The following is a 20630-nucleotide window of genomic DNA, read 5'->3' as shown; positions in this document are numbered from 1 at the left end:
AGCACGTCGGTTCAGCTTTATGAGATATTCTTTCCGCGAATCAACGTCACCATCGTTTTCCTTTCCCATATTTTTACATTTTTCTTTTCTACGATATGAGATTTTGCACACACGTACACAAGATGGACACACGTAAATATCTTTCGGTAAACTTCGAGTTTCATTCAATAAAAGCACGAGAAATAAACGATTGTCCGATAAATAGCGTGAAAAATTTTGTTGATAATTTTTCATCCTGCAGCAGGAAAACCAGCAAAAATGGCGACGCGAAAAAGTAACATCGAAAACATTCGAGCACTGCGACGGGTAAACAAGTCTTTTTCTTCTTCTTAATTTTCTTTCTCGAAACAAATAGAGATGATTTCTGTTGGAAAACCATCTTCGTGATATAGAATCTTCTTTTGAATTGGAGAATTCATTTTTCACATTTTATCTTTACTTCTTTTCATGTCCTTCGGTCCGACGGGAAATTTCGTATATTTTCTTGATGGTGAAGTTTTCTTTTGCTATCATAAGATATAATATCTAGTGATATTGCGTTAATGTTCTTTAAAACATTTTATTTAAAAAGAAAAAAGAAAATTGAATCGCATTACGAGTAATCGATAAAAGTCTAACGTGAATTAAAAAACGTTTATTCTAATTATATGATGAAGAAGATAAAATGTTGGACTATTTGTATTTTATCGAACGTCTTTTTATCGATTCTAATTGTTACCTTTCGTATATTTTCCGGTAATCGGTCATAGTAAATGACAATTAGCAAGCACGCCGAATCGATTTATCTACACACCATCGAAATATCAACTAATTATCGAAAAAATCGATGTATTGACAGGGTCAGAATGAAAAACGAGAAAAATACTTTTGTCTATTACCCTATAAAAAATAATATAACATTTGTTACACAAAAGAAGGGAAGCTTTCTTTTCGATTTCACAATCCTATGAAAGATATTCTTTTCTTGGCAACTTTTCTGGAATATTACATGTATAAAGTTTCAATACTTTCAATATTTCAATTAATGAAATTGGTTATAATACGCCTATTCAGAAAATGAATTTCATTCTTAACACTGGTCCTTTGGGGGAAGAGAGAGCAAGAAAGAGAGTGAAATAGAGAGGGAGAGAGAGAGATAGAGACGAAGAGAGAAAACGAATCCTTCCGTTATTGGTCGTAGTAGTACTGCAGTAATTAATGACGATCCCTGAAGCGCACGGCAAGATCGTTCAATTACACATTTCTATAGCTTTGTTCTTCGAATCCCGTAAATTCGGAATTACAAGCTATGCCAGCCTGTTTTTGAAGCATATACGAACGGAAGGACGATTATATCACCAAAAACATCTATGTAGAAATGAGAGAAATGAGAATGTTGTACGATGTCAATCACTTTGTATTAAAAAATAGAAAAATAATTTAACGAACGAGCCATGAGATTTCATAGTTTAAGCGTCAACCTTCTAGAAATATCGTGAGAGAGATAATTTAGCAGACACCGCCTACCGTCTCGGTGACAAAAACCGATAATCGCGAGAAAAATCCACGAAATTCTCAAAGGAGTATTGCCTCGGGTTTATGTGTCAGACGAGTATCGATCCACATAGACCTCAATCGATGATCCTCGGATAAGTTCGTTTTGAAGCATATCCTCGCTTGCCTAGCGTCGAGCTCTTTTTCTTTGCCTAGCGTCGTCCTCTCTCGGATCCTTTCTTTTTTTTTTCATCTTTCGTAGCAAAAGTATAAAAAATAAAAAAGAAATACAAAAAAGGAAAAAAATGAAGAGGAGAAAAACACATGAAATACAGACCATCAGTATCGTCCGAATGATCGATAACGGTGATCGTCTTGCATCTTCCAATAGGACTTCAAAGAAATATGATCGTTGACCACTCCGATGTTTTTTTCCTTTCTTCTATCACTTCTTTTTTTAATTTCTTTTATTTTCTTTTCTTCAAGAAATAGACAAATTATCACAAAAGGGAATAAGCAAGATGTGCTCTAAATTTTCAAAAAAAAAAAAGGAAAAAATAAGATGAAGTCGAGTCGGTGAATTAAGAAGAAAAAGAAAGAAAATGTTCTTATCGTCCTTTCTTCTCTTCGTTGTCGTTGTCCTTGTCGTCGTTGTTCGCATGTGAAACGCGCGTCGCGACGTTCGGCCACCGACTGTTCGCTGCAACGCGTCGTAATGTCGGAGCGACGCCCGAAGACGTCCGAGGACGACCGACGAAAGCAATGCGCCGCACCCCGCGCAAACAACCCTCAAAGCGAAAGCAACCCCTCGTCATATCGCTCAGAGATGACCGCTCTTCTTTTTCCTCTTTCTTCTCTTCTTCTTCTACTTCTTCTTCTTCTTCTTCTTCTTCTTCTTCTTCTTCTCTTTATCTTGCAGTATCGCTCTTTAACCCTTAGGCTATAAACTATATATACTTATCTATACCTACTCTTTACAGCCTGACTGATTCATCCAAGTCAGCTTTGCAACGGAAATAGATTTCATCATGGAACCGAACTTTCAAGGGCAAAATGTTATATTATCAAAAGCGGAAATACTATACGTACGTATCTATGCACACATATATCTTAGAAATGATATTTTTGTTTACTCCGAATTGGACCTTTTGACTTGACGAAAGTATGATATAACTCATTGTCGGTGATAATAATCTTGTGAAAATTAATATAAAAAATATTATTACATTCTTTATTATACAATCTATCTGTATGATCTATCTATTACGTAAATAAACTGATGTTAGATAAGTTATTATTAATTTTTTTGTCACTTGACCTGATTTCCTTCAAAATGATTTTCTTAGAAAGTCACCTTTCGTTTCTACGAGTTCTTGCATCTCTGGAAATAGTACTAGCGGATTTCAAAAGAGGATGTCGACATATGTTTGGATCCTTCGAATACGAGCAGCGAGCTGTCATATGCAAAACGCGCTATTGACAATTAACTCGTTTAAATGAAGAATCCTTGGAAAAAACGAACGAACGGTCTCGATGAATCGTAGGGCGTGGCTTTTGCAACGCGATAATACTCACGTTCGATCGCTTAGGAAAGAAGCCAGCAGGAAATAAGCCGGTTCAATCGGCCTCTTTTACCACACCCATCTTACAGCTGTCCGATCCTCTTCCGATCGATCATCCATATTTCTTTCTTTCATATTTCTCTAACTACAAAATTTATGAATACAATATGTCCGTCAAAATAAATCTAAATACGAATATATTAGTTGAAGTATCAATTCAAGTGATAACAACGAAAACTTTTTGATTTTCGTCAAATTTATTGATCTATAAATCATTCTCATGATTGAGCCAAACGATTTACATGTTTTATTCGACTGTTCGTATCTTTATGATCTATCTTTCGAACTTGGATCTTTTAAAAACATAACTATATTTAGAAACTTTAGCCTGATCGAATAAAAAATTTTATGAAGGATCACATATCTAAAACAACTCCGATTGGATAAAGTGTGAAATTATACTCAGACGTAAACAATTATGAAAGATTCTACGAGAAATTCGCTTGAAAATTCAACTTCGTTCGATACTTCGTTCGTCTCTTGTCTTGGACACTAATAAACGTTTAGTTTCTGCGACTCGATTACTTTGTCTTTGATGTTAAACTTCAAGGTCGTTATGATGGACGTCAAATGTCGTGATAAATACAGCAAATATTCTCTATACACGACTCTATTCGTTGGCAAAGCGAAATTAATGAAGTCCGTTGGTACGTTTGAGAGAAAACTCAAGTCGGTAGGAAGTAGTAAAGACATGTCGATCGTGCGCCAAGTGAAACGGATTTATATTCGTCGTACCACGCTAACGAGATAATAAAACTTACGAACGTAATAAGATATAAAAAGTCATAAATAATAAAAAAAATATTATCGTTGAATCTTTACGAATAAGGAAAATAAAATTATAGTAAAATAAAGAAAAGATAATGTAAAGAGAAGAAAAAAAAAGAAAGACGTTATGTGACTTTTCATGTACAACAAACATGAAAGAGAAAAAATCTGTATTTAATTGTTTCGTAAAACCTTGTTACTTAATCGTTGTAACGTTAATAAAACATTTTTATGAAAAATTCATTGTTTGAAAAGTAAACAAAATATACATAAGACAAAAGATAATATTCGTAAAATTGTTAAATAAAATTGAAGAACGATGATATTATGTGACAATAGAAATACCTGGACATTAGACTTTCCGCAATGCGACGAAAATGGACTGGTCGTTGAACGATGCCACCGACCTCAAATTCGATAGATAACTATAATGCTTGATATTGTGTGTATGTGTGTGTGTGTGTGTACATTCTAGAGAAACTAAATCGTCATGCTACGAGTAAAGAAAAGTAGTATGATAAATGACTTTTTCGCGAAAGGGAAGATAGGAAGTGTGCGGAAAGAAGGAAAAATAAGAAAAAAAATGGAAAGAAGAAAGGAGGAAAACACGAATAGGAAGATGAAAGACAAACGAGAAAAGTAGGAGAGCAAGACGTGTCTATTATTAACGCCTCGACTTTATAACGTAGTCCCTCTAAAACGAACGGGCAGAAATGCATTAATATACATGAGAGCGAATGAATGGAATGCTTATAACGCAGCAAGCGTTGTATTAAAGGAAACGAGTGAAAAGAAGAGATCAGACGTAGTAGCTGAAGCTAACGTTTTCCATGTAAGCACAATATACATATGTATGTTAAAAAAAATAAACAAGGATAAATACTTTTATAAAACAATACATTGTATTACGTTACGTTATTAAGTTATTTGTACGAACTAATATTTGAAGATTATAAGGACTAAAATAAAAATGGTAATGTTTGTTAAAAAAATTAGGATAGATAAAAATGTAGAAGACGGAAGCAAAGGAACGAAAGGATGAAGAAAAGAAAAGAAAAGAAATATACAACTTCCTGAAAAATTCATTCAAAGTCGGTATACTTTTTTGCTTTTTCTCTTTCTCTCAACAGATGATATAATGTACGTTGATGCATACTACGTCTCAACGAAGTAATCAGAATGTACCACGAGTTTATACGATAGTTCATTGCGAACGAGTTAACTCTATGCATTGTACCTTTGGCATTTACTCTGTACATCCTACGAGTCTCCGTTTAATTATAGCTGATGCGTGAGAAATGTCTCCCAGTGGATAACGAGTAAGCTAGTTGTGTGTCAAGTCGGACACCTCTTTCATATTTCCAAATGGTTAACGCGAACGAGTTTGCAAAATGAAATTTCGTTATATCGAATTTTCGAACGATGAACCGGGAAGGTCGTATGAATATATATACTCGTTAAAATGCCAACAGTTTGAATGCTAAAAACGAATAATTCAATTGTATATATAAATCTATTACATACGTACATACACAGACTCGTTCGTTAACGAAGCACGGACGTGTTTATGTCGAGACGCTTGATAGTATCTATCGATATAATATAACGTATTACGAATAATTTCACAAGCTATACGCTTCATATATTTCTAATGATAGCCTTTAGTATCCTAATGTGTAATTACGCATATATCATACGTCGGATATCACATTCCTTGGCTCGATGAAACGTGTTTTTCCATAAATTGATAACGGCACGATATTAATACACTTATTTGATAGAAAGAAAAATTATTTTCGAACGAATTCTTCGATATTAACCGACCGTGAAAAGAGAAAAACGATAATCTTGATTTTATCTCTCTCTCTCTCTCTCTCCCTCTCTCTCTCTCTCTCTCTCTCTCTCCCTCTCTCTCTCTCTTTCTCTCTACCTTTATCGATCATTTCGTTCCAAGAAGAACATCATTTTCGGCTAATCACATCCAAGAACCAACTTGTCGTAAGAACGACGAACGGATAACTCGTTTTAAGAACTTCGTCATCGTCGTCGTCGTCGTTTCTTGGCTTCCTCGACGAGACTACTTTTTCTTGCTAAATATAATAGTTATTACGGGCTACGACGATAACTCCTTCAGAAAACACGATAAAAGAATATTTCTACCTTTGAACCTCATATACTGAACGACTACCAGAAAATATAATATTAATAACGTAAAAGGTAAAACGAATAATTTTGTTTCCAAGTTATATAGAGGACGAAAGGACACAACATTTTTCTACGCAAATTCGTTAACATTCAAGAAATAAAATAAACAGGCGAAAAATCAAATTCAGAATATATCGTCCGATTAAATGCTTCTCGTTTCGTTTCTTTTCTTTTCTTTCCATATTTTCGAACTTATTTTAAAGTTATTTCGTCGAATAATGAGACGCATAAAACAACGTATTAACAGTTTGTTTCTCTCGATAATATATCTTACGATAAGATTGGAAATAGAAGTTAACTAGTATAAGAACGACTATGACCATACTACCTTCTTTCTCTTTTTCTTCGTTCTTTCAAGCATCGTCTTCTTCTCCTCCTTTTCCTCTTTCTTCTCATCTTCGCCATATAACATCTTTCTTCTCTTCTTGCCATTTTCTCGGCTATTGAGTTACTACGGGAAGATAATGGCTGCTATCGAGGATCTAAAAAGGAGAAAAAAAGTTAGTCAATATTATTGTGACACCGATACTTTTATTTTTTTATTGCTACACGAGATAAAAAACCCTAGGATAGAAGCCATCTAGCTTGGATGTCCAAATATTCGTAAGTTAATTAAAATATAACTAAGTCGAGTAAAATGATAATAATAATAATATAATGTATAGAAAAAAGAAAAAAGAAAAAGAAGCAGTATAGATAACATCTCTATTAACGCAAAATGTGTTTTCTAGAATCTTATCCACTTTAATCTACTTTTATCCTAACCTCTTATCGCGAGTTTACGATTAATATTTTAAATGTATGTATATGCGTATATATATATATATATATTTATACATTTAAAAAGAAAGATGACTTGTATGCTTTCTTTATTTGTAATATTATTCTATTTAGAAATATATTTATCCAGATAATTTTTACTATAAGAACTATTTAAGCAACAAGTTTTATATTACTTATTTATATTAATACCAATATCTGCTATGAATTCTTTCTGCGAGAAAAAAGAATTGATCAAAAATATCATCTTACTAAAATAATAACCATTACAGTGGGATGCGTGGTAAATACTAATGCGAAGTTCATAGATATTATCTAACGAGTACACTTTTATCTTAACAGATGGCGTTGCTGTGTCCAAATGAATCAAATGTATGTTATTATTGTACCGATATAAATATGTAAAAAAAGCAATTTTGAATGTATTTTTACGATGCTTAACGAAATCGTTCTATAAAATGATGCATATTTTAATGCTGTACATAAAATTATATTATAAATTATATCACATAAGAAAATTCGATGTTTTCAGAATGATATATATGATAATGTCTACCATGGCAGCTACCGTCGTCGTTTCGCGTTCTAGAATGACTAGGCAAATTGATCGAGAAACCACAGAAGGTTGGAGAAAACGTTCTATTTTTTGTTCGCTTTACGTTGGAACGTGAATATTTTCACGTAAAAAATGGCTATGGACGGAAAGCGATCTATAAAGATGGTACGTCGGCAACTATCACACGTGAGCAAATGTCTTTCATTATTACCGATCGTGTTTATTTTGGTAAATGTACCTTAGTATAACATTATGAATAACAAACACGTCTGCGATAATATTTTGTAGCGATATCATCTACAAATTACAATAAAAATTAATAAAATATTATTTTTTCTAAAATAGGTAAAAAGTGAATGTAAAATTTACTATATTATTTTGTATTGAATTTATTTTATTAGTGTAATCTCTATTAGCTGACTTACTTATTTATCTTGTTTATTATATTTTCTTTTCTTGCATAGGATCCCCTCTCACCAGGTCCATGTTTGGACATCAGTGATGATGAACTTGTTACAATATCTGTCAGAGATTTAAACAGACAATTGAAATTGCGTGGATTATCTAGAGAAGAGATAGTACGAATGAAACAGAGAAGAAGAACTTTAAAAAACAGAGGTTATGCAGCCAGTTGTCGTATAAAACGCATAGAACAAAAAGATGAACTAGAATCAGAAAAAACTCAGGAATACCGTGATATGGAAGCAATGCAGGAGGACAATAATCGTATGAGAGAAGAAATAGAATCTTGGCATTCCAAATATCAGGCACTCAAAAAATTTGCTGCAGAAAAGAAAATTCATATTCCATCTGAATTAGAAATCATATAAACAATATTAAACAATATATATAAGTTATATATATAAGTATACATAATTAGTTTTTGTAAATATATATTATCTTTTAAGTACAATGAATAATTAATAGAAAATCATATTCATCATGATCACCAATAAATAATTGAAACACAAGTTTTTATTATAGAGAAAACTTTAGTTTACTATCTGTATTGAAATAATTTGTGTGTTATAATAAATGATTTATCAAATTAATTGTCTATCAAATTTTTAAAAATATTACAAGTAGTTCTTAATATTTATATTATTTATATGGTACATAATTTTATATTTCTTATGTATGTACTTTTCATGGTACATTATGTATATCAACAATTCTATAATGCTTTTATTAACTTTGAATATAAAGTTATTATAATAATGTTGTAAAATCTATATAATTTGTAACGCACAAATACTTTTAGTTAAATAAATACTTCATATATTCTCATTCTCTTTAGTACATAATAAAAATATTAATTTGCTAACTACATCAACATTAATTGAATTACCTAATAATCTGTATTTTTGTTTAGTTGTTGTACTATTTGGAAATGTAAAATCTTCTGGAAAACACATTAATCTAGATACTTCTTTTGGTGTGAAATATCTCAACTTCAAAGATAAAAAAAGTTGTAATTGATCTTCTGAATATTTTTCATATTTGGTAGATTCAATAAGTTTTTTTTGTACTATTTCTTCTGAAAATGGACAATACACAGAACCTGTACCTTCAATATAATGTCCATAAGCTTTTGTAAAACAACAAGATCCACAATTGTCTGCTGTTCTTATATCTAACAATGTAGCTCGTTTCTGTAGAATATTTCTAGGAATTAAGTATAATGATTCTTCACAATTTTCTAAAATATGTTTTAATTTATAACAGATAATACCACATTCTATATTATCTACATGATCTTTTTCTATGAGTAGCTGATGTTTACTTTGTGGAAGAAGTGTTATTAATCTTTGAGAAAGGCTATGGTCTAATACAGAATCATTGAAACAAAATTTTAAACCTTTTTTTTTAGCAAGCAAATAATATCTATGCCTTGTATTTGGAATGCCAAATTGATTTGGACTTAAAATTAATTCTTTATAATTAAAATTGCTATTTTTAAGGCACTTTAGTAATTCTATTCTTGTTTCTGAATTTTCGAATCCCTTCACATTCTCCAATAATATATATTTCAAAGATGAAATTTGTGGTATAATTTGTAAAAGGTGAAACAGTGAACACGATCTGTTATCTAATTTGTCCTTTTGCAATCCTACTCTAGTAAATGGTTGACAAGGAGGACTCATAAGTATCATATTTATATTTAGATTTATAATTTCCTCTTCGCTTATAGATTCAATGTTGCGGTTCATGAGCAAGACTTCTGGAAAATTATGTTTATATACATTATTGGCAACAGGATTTATATCCACTGCACCAATAATATTTCCAACCACTCCACTTTCTAGAAAATAACATGATAATGAAGACTTTTAACAAATAATAAATTTAAATAAAAATTTTTTAATGTCTTTTTGGTGGGATTAATATATATATTTAAGATTTAAATTAAATGTACCTCGAAAGGCATAATGCATTCCGCCAATACCGCTGTATAGTTCCAATATTCGCATTATAAATGATTCAAAAAAATATTTTCTTTTAAAGAAAAAATATTATATACACTTAAAAATACACATTCGTTATAGTATAAATAATACACGAATTGATTTAAATGTACATAACCTCATAGTGAAAAGCGCAACAAAGAAAGCTATGGTTTGATTGGTTGCCTATTTACCCGCCATGATCATATACTTTTCAAATATAAGTATATTATTACAAAAGAGATTCGTAATTATACACGAATTACAAGACATGTTATTTAGAGAAATGAATATAAATAATAATAATGAGTGAATATAAAAAAATCGTATTACTTACTATTTATCGAACTCCGAGCGAGTGGCTGCATATTTTAATATATTTTCAAATTCCCTTTAATCTAATTCTAATAAAACATTTAAGTACTAACACTTTAATACTTCTACAAATAAATAGATTGGATATAGTAGAATTCTATGTAGATTTTGTTGGTTATTTAGTCTAAAGTAAAAATTAGTGAAAATGTACTTATATATTATATATTATTTTTATAAAAATCAAAATATTAATTCGTTTCCATTCTGTATATAAAATATATGAGAACTCCCAGCACTATTTTTTTTAGTAATTTCTCCTGTAAGATTAATTCTCTTTATATTATGTTATTACTATTATTATACTACTGATATATAATATAATAATATAATAATGAAAATAGTGAAAAGAAAAAGAAGTAGAAAAAAAATACTGTATCATATCAAAAAATATATTGTATTATATAAAATAATATATGATATATAAGTATTTAGTAATTTTCGTATCGATCATTATTAAAGAAAGATATAAATGTGAGAGAATGAAAAGCGTGAGTCCACTAGTATAATATTATCTATTCTAACCCAAATTAACCTGATCTTTATGTTAAGTGAGAGGAATATAAACTATTTAAACTTACGACAGTCGTGACGGTGAGAGTGCTCCACTCGCATTTGTAGTTCATATTTTGTCCGTACCTGTCGCTGAAGTCACACACGCTTCGAGCGAAAGGAGATAAATTGCTTTAAGGAGATAACCTGACTTAAGATGTACATACGTACAGCACGCCAGTTCATAGTTCGTAGTTTAATGGAGAACTGCGTTGCGTGTTGTGTTGCGTAGAATATTACAAATTTATCGTATATAATACACTTCGTTGTAATTTGTACAATGTGTAGAGTTGAAATATATAATGAAAAGTGACGATATTTCAAGTGAGATCAGTAATTAGATCAAAATATATTGCGAAAAAGAAATTCTTCGACAGATAATAACCTTTACTTTAAAACAATGTAATATGTATTGTGACATTTCTTTAAAATAATCCATATATTTAGACGTATTTTACACATATAAATCATTACATCTCACCTAACCTATCTAAACGACATGAAGTAATACTTACAAGAAATTAAATTAAACTAAAATCAAATATGAATACATTGTGAATCATACCCAATTAAGTTCATAACATATGAAAATGTTTCGAAGTCGTAGTTGGTTTGGAGGAGGCCTTTGGAAGCCAAAAAATCCACATTCTTTAGAGCACCTTAAGTATGTATGTCTATTTCAATTTTTGATTATGATGGTAAATATTATGTTATGCTTAGGTACCTGTACAATGTTCTGTCGAAAAATCAAACAGTTTCTGAAAATAATAGAGGTTTATTAGTAGAAACTCTTCGTTCAATAGCTGAAATTTTAATATGGGGTGACCAAAACGATAGTAGCGTCTTTGAGTAAGTGATATTATTTATTATTTAATCTAATATTTTGTGAATTTAACCAAAATATGATGAATAATAATTTTTAAACATTGTTTACAGCTTCTTTTTGGAAAAGAACATGCTTTCATTCTTCTTGCGTATTATGAAGCAGAAATGTGGAAGCTATGTATGTGTTCAATTACTTCAGACGCTCAATATTTTATTTGAAAATATACGTAATGAAACATCTTTGTGTAAGTCATATTTTATGTAAACTATGTTTTTTTAATTGTTTATTTTATTTTTATAACATGTCTTATATTTGAAAAATATTTGTAGACTACCTATTAAGTAATAACCATGTAAATAGTATTATTGTGCACAAATTTGACTTCAGTGATGAGGAGGTAATGGCATATTACATCAGTTTCTTAAAAACCTTGAGCTTGAAGTTAAATACTCATACCATCCATTTCTTCTATAATGAGGTAAACGAGGTACACGTAATAAGCCTCTATGTTTCTTATTTCATTTCTCATCTAATATCATATGTACCTAATTTTTATATTATTATTTTAAAGAATTCATTTTAATAAGTTAAAATTTGAAACAAATGCTTATGTGTATGAAGTATATACTTTACTTTTGTTATTTTGCACAATTTGAACTACATTTATTACACAAACATAATGCTTTATATATGAGAATACTTTGTAATTTAATATTTTTATCAGCATACCAATGACTTTCCTCTATATACGGAAGCCATTAAGTTTTTCAATCATTCAGAGGGTATGGTTCGCATAGCAGTAAGAACTTTGACTTTAAATGTATATCGTGTGGAAGATGTGTCTATGTTGGCATTTATAAGAGATCGCACAGCAGCACCTTATTTTAGTAATCTTGTATGGTTTATTGGTAATCATATTATAGAATTGGATACATGTGTCCGAAATGATGCAGAGTAAGTTTTATTACATTTCATATTTTCATATTACTACAGCGAATAAATAAACTAAATAAAATAAAAAAAAATTATATATATATATTATTATGTTATAGTCATCAAAGTCAAAATAGATTATCAGATTTAGTGGCAGAACACTTGGATCATTTGCATTATTTAAATGATATACTTTGTTTAAATATACCCGATCTTAACAAAGTACTCTCAGAACATCTGTTGCATAAATTACTAGTTCCACTATATGTATATTCTTTAATGAAACAAAAAGATCTTTGTCAAAATCAGGTAAATTATATCATTTGTAATATCTTACAATAACATTAATAGATCTTTAATATTAATAATTTTTTAATTGTTAGGATGAAAGAAAATATGTCAGTGTGGTTGTGGCATTATTTTTACTTTCTCAAGTTTTTTTGATTGTTTCTCATGGACCTCTTGTATATACTTTAGCAGCTGTGATACTAAAATCTGATTTGAATATGATTCAAATAGGAGTAAGAAAAGTGATTGAAACATTTAGCGATATATCATCAAATAAATTAATCGAATTTTCACAGCCAAAAGAAACATTAGAAAAGTCCTTAGAAAATTTATGTGAATCATTAACCATATCAGAAAGTCTCAATGAAGATGATAATAATGTAGAATTTACAAGTGAGACTGGAGAAACTATAGGTGAAAAAGTACAAGATTTAAGTAAACCTAGCACATCACGTGCTCATATGTTGCCCTGTGATACATCTATTAAGAGCTCTGAGGAATTAGATATGAATATTTCGACTGAAGAACTAGAAGACATAAAGCATTTGAATGTAACTGATGAAGAGAAAGAACGTTTGGCACTAGAAAGTCCATTAACACAGAGTCAAATACAACATAATGCTCTTGAATTATTATCAAATAAACCATTTTTAGAAACTATATTGAATTCCTTATTTTGTACAGAAAATGATTATGCTGCATTATTTGGATTGTGCTTACTTTATGCATTAGCCAATAACCAGGTAATGAGTAAATAAATATAGAAGTTTTGAATAATAATCATAAATCATATAGTAATTTAGTAATTTTATTTATAAGGGTATAAATCGTGAAACATTGGATTTAGTTTTATCTCCTTCACAGAATGCAGAAACAAAGAATTGGTACAATGATATATTAATAGATAGACTAATTCATATAATCACTCTAAGCTGTCAAACAAGTAAGTTATACAATCAAATACAATCATCAAATAAAATAAGTATCTATATTTCTATGATATTTCTATGATATCTATATTCTATGGTATTTGAATAAAAATTCTTTTATTCTTAGATGCTAAAGTAAGGCTTGTTACACTGGAATTAACAATCAAATTGTTGACACAGTTAGTTTTATCAGAAGGACAAAGTCTTCTAAAAGATTCGCATTTAGCAGCAATTGAAGCAGCAAAAGAACAAAGCACAGCACTTTTGAGGAACTTTTATAAGGTGTGTGATCAAACATGGATTTACTACAGTTATGAAATTACTGAAATTATTTTTATGAAATTTATTAGAATGAAGAGATATTCTTGGATATGTTTGAGGACGAATATAATGAAATTCAAAAAAGACCTTTAAATGTTGAATGGTTGATGATGGACAGTAATATTTTATTACCTCCTACGGGTACCCCAATGACTGGTATTGAATTTAGTAAACGATTACCATGTGGTGAAGTAAGTATTCTATTAAATTGGAAATTTAGAAAAAAAAATTTCAATGTCTATATTGTATAATAATTATATTTATATAGGAGGAAAGAGCACGTCGTGCGATTAGAGTATTTTTCTTAATTCGGGAATTGTCTTTCACTATTAATATGGAAGAAGAAACACAGCTACCCTTAACAAGTCCAGATAATTGTGTTCAAGTTACCAACGTACTTGATCTAAGTAAAAGTTATTTACTTTCTCTGAACAAATTAGTATCTTTAATAATAGTATCTGAAAATAAACTAAATGATTGCTTAATGTAATAATTACAAAAAAAAAAAAAGAGAAATATCTATATGGCATTAATATTGGTAAAGAGTTAAAATATATTTTTGTAATTCATAAAACATGTTTTAATTCTGATAACTGTTACAGATAACAGTGACATAATAGCATGTACAGTTGTATGGAAAGATGGACAAAAAATCCATTGGTTTTTGGTCGTTGATGATACACAATTAATTCTAGTTGAACCTGACGCCAAGCTTGGGTGGGGTGTAGCAAAAGTAGTAGCCTTTTTACAGGATATTGAAGTAGCAGGTGACAAGGACGATTCCAGATGTTTGAATTTAACTATATACAAGCCTCTGAGTAATAGCACAGGCAACAGAGTTCCGTTACTATCAACTAAATTTATCTTTAATGATCATATTAGGTGCATGGCTGCAAAACAAAGGTAATATATAAAATAGTTAGCATTTTAGCGTCTAGATACAAAACGTATTACAAAATTCTTTTATGATATAGGCTAACCAAAGGTAAAATAAAAGTACGGCAAAGAAAGATAAATCAAATCGCTCGATTATTGGATATACCAACAAGTATACCCCATTCGTCTACTCCCCCAAACTATGCTTTACGTAATATGCGACATGACCGTAAGCAAATCATTATACGATCATTAAATTTTATTAGGAATATATAATATATATTTTTAATATTAATAATCTTAGGTTTTCTTGGACGTGGACAAAGGCAGAAGGATCAATCAAGACCAATGTTTACGGTAAATAAAGTTCCAGGATTCGCTGCACAAATGCGCAGGGAACATGTCCTTAGACCTGTTCTTGGTCTTCCATCAACTAGTTGTAAGCGTGTTGATAATAACTCTAATGAGAAGATTCATGAAAATGGTTTACGATCTAGAGATAGTTCTCCAAAAATGCCACGTCCGCGTAGCGAGGAAATACCTCTTGAGGATATGCGTAATCGTAAAACATCTTTGACGTCTAATGGAGCAAGCGCATCTCACATATGTTTAGAGAAGAAAGATAATTGCAATTCTGGTAGTTCAACTAATAGTGAATCTTCATCTATAATTAGAAAACGTTCCGAAGAAACATCGTTTACTTCTCCTCAAAATCAAGAAGTTAAACCACGTAGAAAGGGTCAAGTGGAGACTGTATGATTATATAAGAATAGAATTATTTTTAAAACTTGGAGAAAGGAAAATTTTTGTTAGGAAGCTGATGAAAGAAGAAAAATGTATATACATTTTTGAAATAGAAACAAAATTCTCAATCAATTTAATCTGTAACTATTTGTATGTCGTTTGAAGTTTTTAAAACTCTATGTTTTTTCACAGTATTTGGTAACTGATATTACAGGTAATTACTACTGCCTCTTGTGTAATTACATACTTTGTCATTTGCAGTTACGAAATGAAACTTGTATAAAAAATAGAACATCCGCGTTAAATTTTAATAAATGAACACATCGTGATAAATATTTCTGTTACGTAATTACATGTTTTGTAGATACGTTTTATTCTTTATACAAATATTATGTTTATTGTTTTTAAATGTGGACACTATTTCATTAGTATATAAATTATTGAGTAATGTTTCTTATAATGATTTAATGTATATATGTTTTTTAATCTAGAATAAAAGTAATTTAAATTATCTATATAAAATATTATCTGTGTGTTAAACATGCTTTGCATTCAATATTTGTAAGACCCTTCAATACTTGAAAGGTTATTTTTTGCACAACAGACAAATTGTTTATTCAATATATATTTCCTTTCTTAGATATTTATTTTAAAATGCAATAGTATATTATTTACTTTTAAAATAATGTGGGAAATTTTAGTACTTGCTAACATTATTATCATAATTTAATTTTTCTTTTTCTACAGGTATTACATCTATTTCCAACGTGTATAGTACCACTTTTTTATAAATTATATTAAATTTGGTATTAAAAACAAAAATTGAATATTGTAAATAAACATATTTAAGAACGATATTAGAATAATGTTCTAATTTTAGAATAAGCTTTAAGAAACTGTAAATTCTCTTAAATGCATCTGTAATAATGGTATAACCTCATGTCCATCTGGACTATTTTAGTCAAAAGAAATTAATTCTGCTGTTTCAGGCTTTGGTTCCTCCTTTGCTTGAGTATTTTCTGCTGCTGGTGGAGCTGAATTTTGTGGAAATGTAAATGGTTGGCCTTGGGTAGCAGAAATTTGTGTCATTCCTTGCATATTTAAGTTAGGTCCTGTAGGACCTTGTAGAGACTGACTTGATGGAACCATCCCAGTACCACCTGCAGCAGAAACTTGTATAGCAGTTGTTCTTTGAGATGGAATAATAGCAGAAACATGCTGTTGTACTGGAGCCCCTTGTGGAATAGGTATACCAATAGGTTGTGGTCCAATTTGTGGTGGAAGTACAACTTGTCCAGGTGGACCGTGTGTCGCTGGAACTATTTGCCTTGGTGGTGGGGGTGCTATATTAGTAGATGGTACTGATTGAGCTATACCTATCTGATTTGGTAAAGCCGATATTTGTGAAGTGTGAGGTCCTTGTGGCATGTGGCTTGGTGGTACTTGTGTCACTGGAATATGAGTAGCAGTACCTTGTTGAGCAGGACCTATCTGATGAGCAGTCGGTTGTTGAAGTTGTGTTATAGGATTCGTTACTTGAGGCATCTATAATAAAAAATATAATAAAAAGATTTTAAGTTATATAATTCTTTGTCATTTATTTTGGGAACATAAAATTATTGTTCATATACTTACCATTCCAGTATTTGCAATTACAACTCTACCTACATTTTCCCGTGATTGAACTGCTGAATCAGTTGCAGTTGATTCTTGATTAGTCATTGTACCTATGATATGTGGGGGTAGAGAACTCATTGGTGGCATATTGTAGCCTTGTATAGGATATTGCCCCATTGAATGCTGTCCATACATATAAACACCCTGATCTGTTGGGGACATAGGATTATAATTTGATCCAGGTCCTTGATACTGCATCTGACGAACTGGAGATCCTTGTGAATGACCCATATATCCTGGCATACTTTGATAACCACCTAAATAAAAGAAAATAAAGTTAATATAAAATATATTGAAGGATATAATTAAAAACATCAATCAAATAATTTTAATTTTTATAAAGCAAACTATTTACTCATTATATATTGTTGTTTTTGTTGCTCTTGTCTCATTTGCATTTCTCTTTCTTGTTCTTGAATCTTCTGTAAAGCTAATTGTCGTTGATACTGTAAATAATCCTGTTTCTTTTTTCGCATAATTGCTAATTTTTGTGCCATTAACATCTGTCGTTGTCTTTCTGCTTCCTCCGCTTGTCTGCGCAATTTCTCTCTATGCTCATCTCGTAAAGCATCTAAAGCAGCTCTGGCATCTTTAATTTGTGTTAATTTATCCTGTAGACCTTCATAATATACTCTACTATCATCTTGTTCTTGAATATATGTTAATAATCTACCGAACAAAATTATACATTAATTATGAATAAGAAAAAGTAAATTTTTTAAGTTTAAAAATTCATATCTTTTATATAGAGTACCTTGAGTGCATGCGTGTAATATTTAGAAATAAATTTTGTACAGAGCTGTCAGAAGTAATAGGTCTTCCTCTAGAAGAATTGCTTTTCATTCTATTTACAAATATTTCAACTTGAGATCTTAAAGCATTGACAAACTCTTCCATTTCTATATCAACTTCTCCATTCTGCTGTTTTGCAATGACAATTTTCTGAGGCATAGGACTGCTTATATTAGGTGCAGAAGGACTGGTTACATCTGTTCTTGCACTGTGCTCTTCTATTGCTGTTTGTCTCTGCTCCCAATACCTGCGATTTAAATATTTTGCAAGTTCAGGATCAATTTCCTCCTCATCTTGAATTCGCGACAGACTTGGTCCCTATAAAATGAATATATCAAATAAAATTATCAATAAAATAGACATATGGTACATTTATATGTATATGAAATATAATATGATGGTTAATAACAGTGATAACTTACAGGAGATGGGGGAGGTGAATATGTTGTTTTAGATACAGAAACAGCATTAGATTTCAGAGCATTTGTTGCTCGTTTCTTTTCTCTCTCTTTTTGCTCTGCTTCACTTTGACTTAAAGCTATAGCTAATTGCAGATCTTCTTCTTCACGAATTTCGTCCTCTGTTTTTCTAGGAGGAACCTAAAAGAATATCTGTATTAGTTTAAACTTAAAATTGTAAGTAATATACTCTTCGTTTTTTCTTACCTGTTGTTGTTGAGCCAAAGAACTGCTCAAATATTCAGCTGGTAAATCAGTTTCTTTTGATTGGGTAGTAGAAGGTCTAAAGATATAAATTATATTATAAAAATAATATAATAACAAAAATTATATATTCAGAAAGAATTGTACTAACTTATTAACTTGTTCAAAACATGCTTCACATACTCTAACTTCTTTTTCAAATCCAATTTTAGGTAATGTAGATACTTTACTCGAGCAATGAGCACAAAATACTTGACCACAGGCTCTGCAATGATGTTTTCGTTGAAGAAAGGTAAATGTTATACGACAACGATGACAAACATCACCATTTGTCCACTCAGGAGCAGTATCAGCCATGAACATTGCGTCGCTTTCTTGTAAAGTAGGAAATATATGACCTTCACTTTTCATAATATTTAATGTATCCTGGAAACATTATAAAAATGATATTTTCAATCAATATACCATGAACATTTCTATATAAAATAAAATCTTACCTGCACTGCCCTATACTTAGGAATATTTCGAAATGCATATGCCCAAGCTTGTATTAATTCGAATATTTTCTGTCTAACGTGCTCATGAGTTGATGATTTTACTAATTCTTTAAGTTGTTCCATATATTGTTTTGTGGCAATTTCATCTTGGATACGTGATCCACAATTTTTAACGCAAGATTCTAATACCTATCCAATAATATATGATACAACATTAATAGAAACTTATAAGAGGCAATAAATGATACAATAAATATATTTCAAAGAATTTTACTTACTAGCAGAGCATATGAAGCTACATGTGGATTAGGATTGGTTAATTTCTTTTTTATAGCAGCAAGTGCTTGCTTTGGTCTGTAAATAAAACAGAATACTAAATACTTTTAATTTAATAATGATATTTCAAGCAAATGCAATATGGCTGTATTAATAGCAAACTATAGAAGAAGACAATTGGCTTATCATTAGATGTATGACTAATCCAGGTTTCTTATATATGTATGATGAATATATATATTATATATGTGTATATATATGTTATGTATGATACATATGCATATACACATACATATTTACTAAATATTATTAAAGTTCCTACAGGTTAACTCTAAGTTATAAAAATACTAAATATGTAAAATTTACTCACTGAACATCATTTTGTCGTATAAGATCAGATATTTGTAAAATTGTAGGCCAGTCAGGTTCTAGTTGTAAGTGACTTGTGGCTTTATCTATAGTTAAATAATAAAAAAATAATTATAAATGAACGATGTCCGACATTTTGTGAGTATTAATGGAACAAAAGAAGTGGAATTTACCCAATAGTCTGTCGAAATTTGTAGTACGAAACATGGTGCACTTTTCAAAGATTAATTTTCTTTGCCTAAATTAACTTTGATGTTACTTTTTTTCGATATAAACTTTGTCACCAACTGCACAATAGCTACAATCAATTCTGATAATAACTTCGCTTTCGAACACTTTTTCACAGTTTCTCCAGTATATGAGGATCCCAAAGCTTAATGTAAAAGATTGCCTACGACTTTAATTTTGTACCTAGAAAGTCAGGAGGCGCAGTGATACATAAGTGTGATTTCTTTATGTGTGTGTAGTGATTGCACCATCTAGCGGTGTAGGTCTGTAATTAAAATTGTAGATGATATTTCTTATTTGAATCAAGAAATTGTAATATCTGTATGTAGTAAATTTTTTTCTTAAACTTGAGACTATATCTCAGAAAAATAAGATACACATTACATTGAAAAACTCATTTTTTTATTTATAATCGTTCACGCAGAGATCGTTTATAAACA

The 20630-nt window shown here is 30.3% G+C and overlaps 5 protein-coding genes across 14 annotated transcripts in view; 2 read left to right on the top strand and 3 right to left on the bottom strand.

Moving 5' to 3' along the window:
- The window catches only part of LOC127065732 (uncharacterized), a 92686-nt gene extending 84716 nt beyond the window's left edge, over nucleotides 1–7970 (bottom strand). For 2 of the 6 annotated variants that reach the window (XM_050998511.1, XM_050998517.1), the window contains exons 1-2: nucleotides 7830–7970; nucleotides 6397–6550 (exon numbers count right to left, since the gene is read on the bottom strand). In XM_050998511.1, the coding sequence (XP_050854468.1) occupies nucleotides 6397–6480 (84 nt within the window). In that variant the 5' untranslated portion in view covers nucleotides 6481–6550; nucleotides 7830–7970. Of the gene's footprint in view, nucleotides 1–1810; nucleotides 2346–6396; nucleotides 6816–7040; nucleotides 7057–7100; nucleotides 7118–7829 lie in introns of those variants that run through there. The other 4 variants (XM_050998512.1, XM_050998515.1, XM_050998514.1 and 1 more) reach the window with 4 other exon arrangements.
- Nucleotides 7302–8419, top strand: LOC127065746 (transcription factor MafG). 2 transcript variants are annotated; one of them, XM_050998539.1, is made up of 2 exons: nucleotides 7302–7569; nucleotides 7869–8419. In XM_050998539.1, the coding sequence occupies exons 1-2, from the start codon at nucleotides 7537–7539 to the stop codon at nucleotides 8232–8234; spliced, it is 399 nt and encodes a 132-aa protein (XP_050854496.1). In that variant the 5' UTR covers nucleotides 7302–7536; the 3' UTR covers nucleotides 8235–8419. The 2 variants fall into 2 exon arrangements, with proteins under 2 accessions (XP_050854496.1, XP_050854495.1); XM_050998538.1 differs by having other exon boundaries at nucleotides 7308–7590.
- A 123-nt stretch (nucleotides 8420–8542) lies between these two features.
- LOC127065743 (tRNA (cytosine(38)-C(5))-methyltransferase) lies at nucleotides 8543–9993 on the bottom strand. Its single transcript, XM_050998535.1, has 2 exons — nucleotides 9821–9993; nucleotides 8543–9706 (listed from the first exon to the last, which is right to left on the bottom strand). Exons 1-2 carry the CDS (start codon nucleotides 9873–9875, stop codon nucleotides 8679–8681), a joined length of 1083 nt encoding a protein of 360 aa, XP_050854492.1. The 5' UTR covers nucleotides 9876–9993; the 3' UTR covers nucleotides 8543–8678.
- Nucleotides 9994–10897: 904 nt separating this feature from the next.
- On the top strand, nucleotides 10898–15821 carry LOC127065975 (protein CLEC16A homolog). 4 transcript variants are annotated; one of them, XM_050999079.1, is made up of 15 exons: nucleotides 10898–11436; nucleotides 11493–11621; nucleotides 11709–11842; nucleotides 11928–12085; nucleotides 12323–12552; nucleotides 12651–12840; nucleotides 12915–13562; nucleotides 13639–13762; nucleotides 13876–14030; nucleotides 14099–14260; nucleotides 14338–14476; nucleotides 14672–14972; nucleotides 15044–15174; nucleotides 15250–15302; nucleotides 15443–15585. In XM_050999079.1, the coding sequence occupies exons 1-15, from the start codon at nucleotides 11357–11359 to the stop codon at nucleotides 15446–15448; spliced, it is 2640 nt and encodes an 879-aa protein (XP_050855036.1). In that variant the 5' UTR covers nucleotides 10898–11356; the 3' UTR covers nucleotides 15449–15585. The 4 variants fall into 4 exon arrangements, with proteins under 4 accessions (XP_050855036.1, XP_050855035.1, XP_050855033.1 ...); XM_050999078.1 differs by having other exon boundaries at nucleotides 13684–13762; nucleotides 15250–15821; XM_050999076.1 differs by having other exon boundaries at nucleotides 10899–11436; nucleotides 11928–12076; nucleotides 15250–15821.
- LOC127065976 (hepatocyte growth factor-regulated tyrosine kinase substrate) lies at nucleotides 15787–20369 on the bottom strand. The gene is made up of 11 exons (XM_050999080.1): nucleotides 20136–20369; nucleotides 19964–20048; nucleotides 19596–19671; nucleotides 19318–19506; nucleotides 18972–19246; nucleotides 18824–18899; nucleotides 18581–18757; nucleotides 18121–18476; nucleotides 17722–18035; nucleotides 17325–17623; nucleotides 15787–17234 (listed from the first exon to the last, which is right to left on the bottom strand). Exons 1-11 carry the CDS (start codon nucleotides 20167–20169, stop codon nucleotides 16647–16649), a joined length of 2469 nt encoding a protein of 822 aa, XP_050855037.1. The 5' UTR covers nucleotides 20170–20369; the 3' UTR covers nucleotides 15787–16646.
- Nucleotides 20370–20630: the final 261 nt, after the last annotated feature.

The sequence above is a fragment of the Vespula vulgaris genome, chromosome 8 (assembly GCF_905475345.1).
Source record: "Vespula vulgaris chromosome 8, iyVesVulg1.1, whole genome shotgun sequence".
Classification (NCBI taxonomy): domain Eukaryota; kingdom Metazoa; phylum Arthropoda; class Insecta; order Hymenoptera; family Vespidae; genus Vespula; species Vespula vulgaris.
This window is presented reverse-complemented; position numbering and strand designations above follow the sequence as displayed.

What these genes read in the sequence shown, in the direction of transcription:
- LOC127065746 (XM_050998538.1), top strand. Translation starts at nt 7,537, where the DNA reads ATGGCTATGGACGGAAAGCGATCTATAAAGATGGTACGTCGGCAACTA. An exon ending in TACGTCGGCAACTATCACAC is followed by an intron (nt 7,591 to 7,868) that starts GTGAGCAAATGT and finishes TTTCTTGCATAG; the next exon opens with GATCCCCTCTCACCAGGTCC.
- LOC127065975 (XM_050999075.1), top strand. Translation starts at nt 11,357, where the DNA reads ATGAAAATGTTTCGAAGTCGTAGTTGGTTTGGAGGAGGCCTTTGGAAG. An exon ending in AAGATCTTTGTCAAAATCAG is followed by an intron (nt 12,841 to 12,914) that starts GTAAATTATATC and finishes TTTAATTGTTAG; the next exon opens with GATGAAAGAAAATATGTCAG. An exon ending in ACGTAATATGCGACATGACC is followed by an intron (nt 15,175 to 15,249) that starts GTAAGCAAATCA and finishes TAATAATCTTAG; the next exon opens with GTTTTCTTGGACGTGGACAA.
- LOC127065976 (XM_050999080.1), bottom strand. Translation starts at nt 20,169, where the DNA reads ATGTTTCGTACTACAAATTTCGACAGACTATTGG. An exon ending in ATACGACAAAATGATGTTCA is followed by an intron (nt 19,672 to 19,963) that starts GTGAGTAAATTT and finishes TTTTATTTACAG; the next exon opens with ACCAAAGCAAGCACTTGCTG. An exon ending in ATTCACCTCCCCCATCTCCT is followed by an intron (nt 18,477 to 18,580) that starts GTAAGTTATCAC and finishes TTCATTTTATAG; the next exon opens with GGACCAAGTCTGTCGCGAAT.
- LOC127065743 (XM_050998535.1), bottom strand. Translation starts at nt 9,875, where the DNA reads ATGCGAATATTGGAACTATACAGCGGTATTGGCGGAATGCATTATGCC. An exon ending in AATGCATTATGCCTTTCGAG is followed by an intron (nt 9,707 to 9,820) that starts GTACATTTAATT and finishes GTTATTTTCTAG; the next exon opens with AAAGTGGAGTGGTTGGAAAT.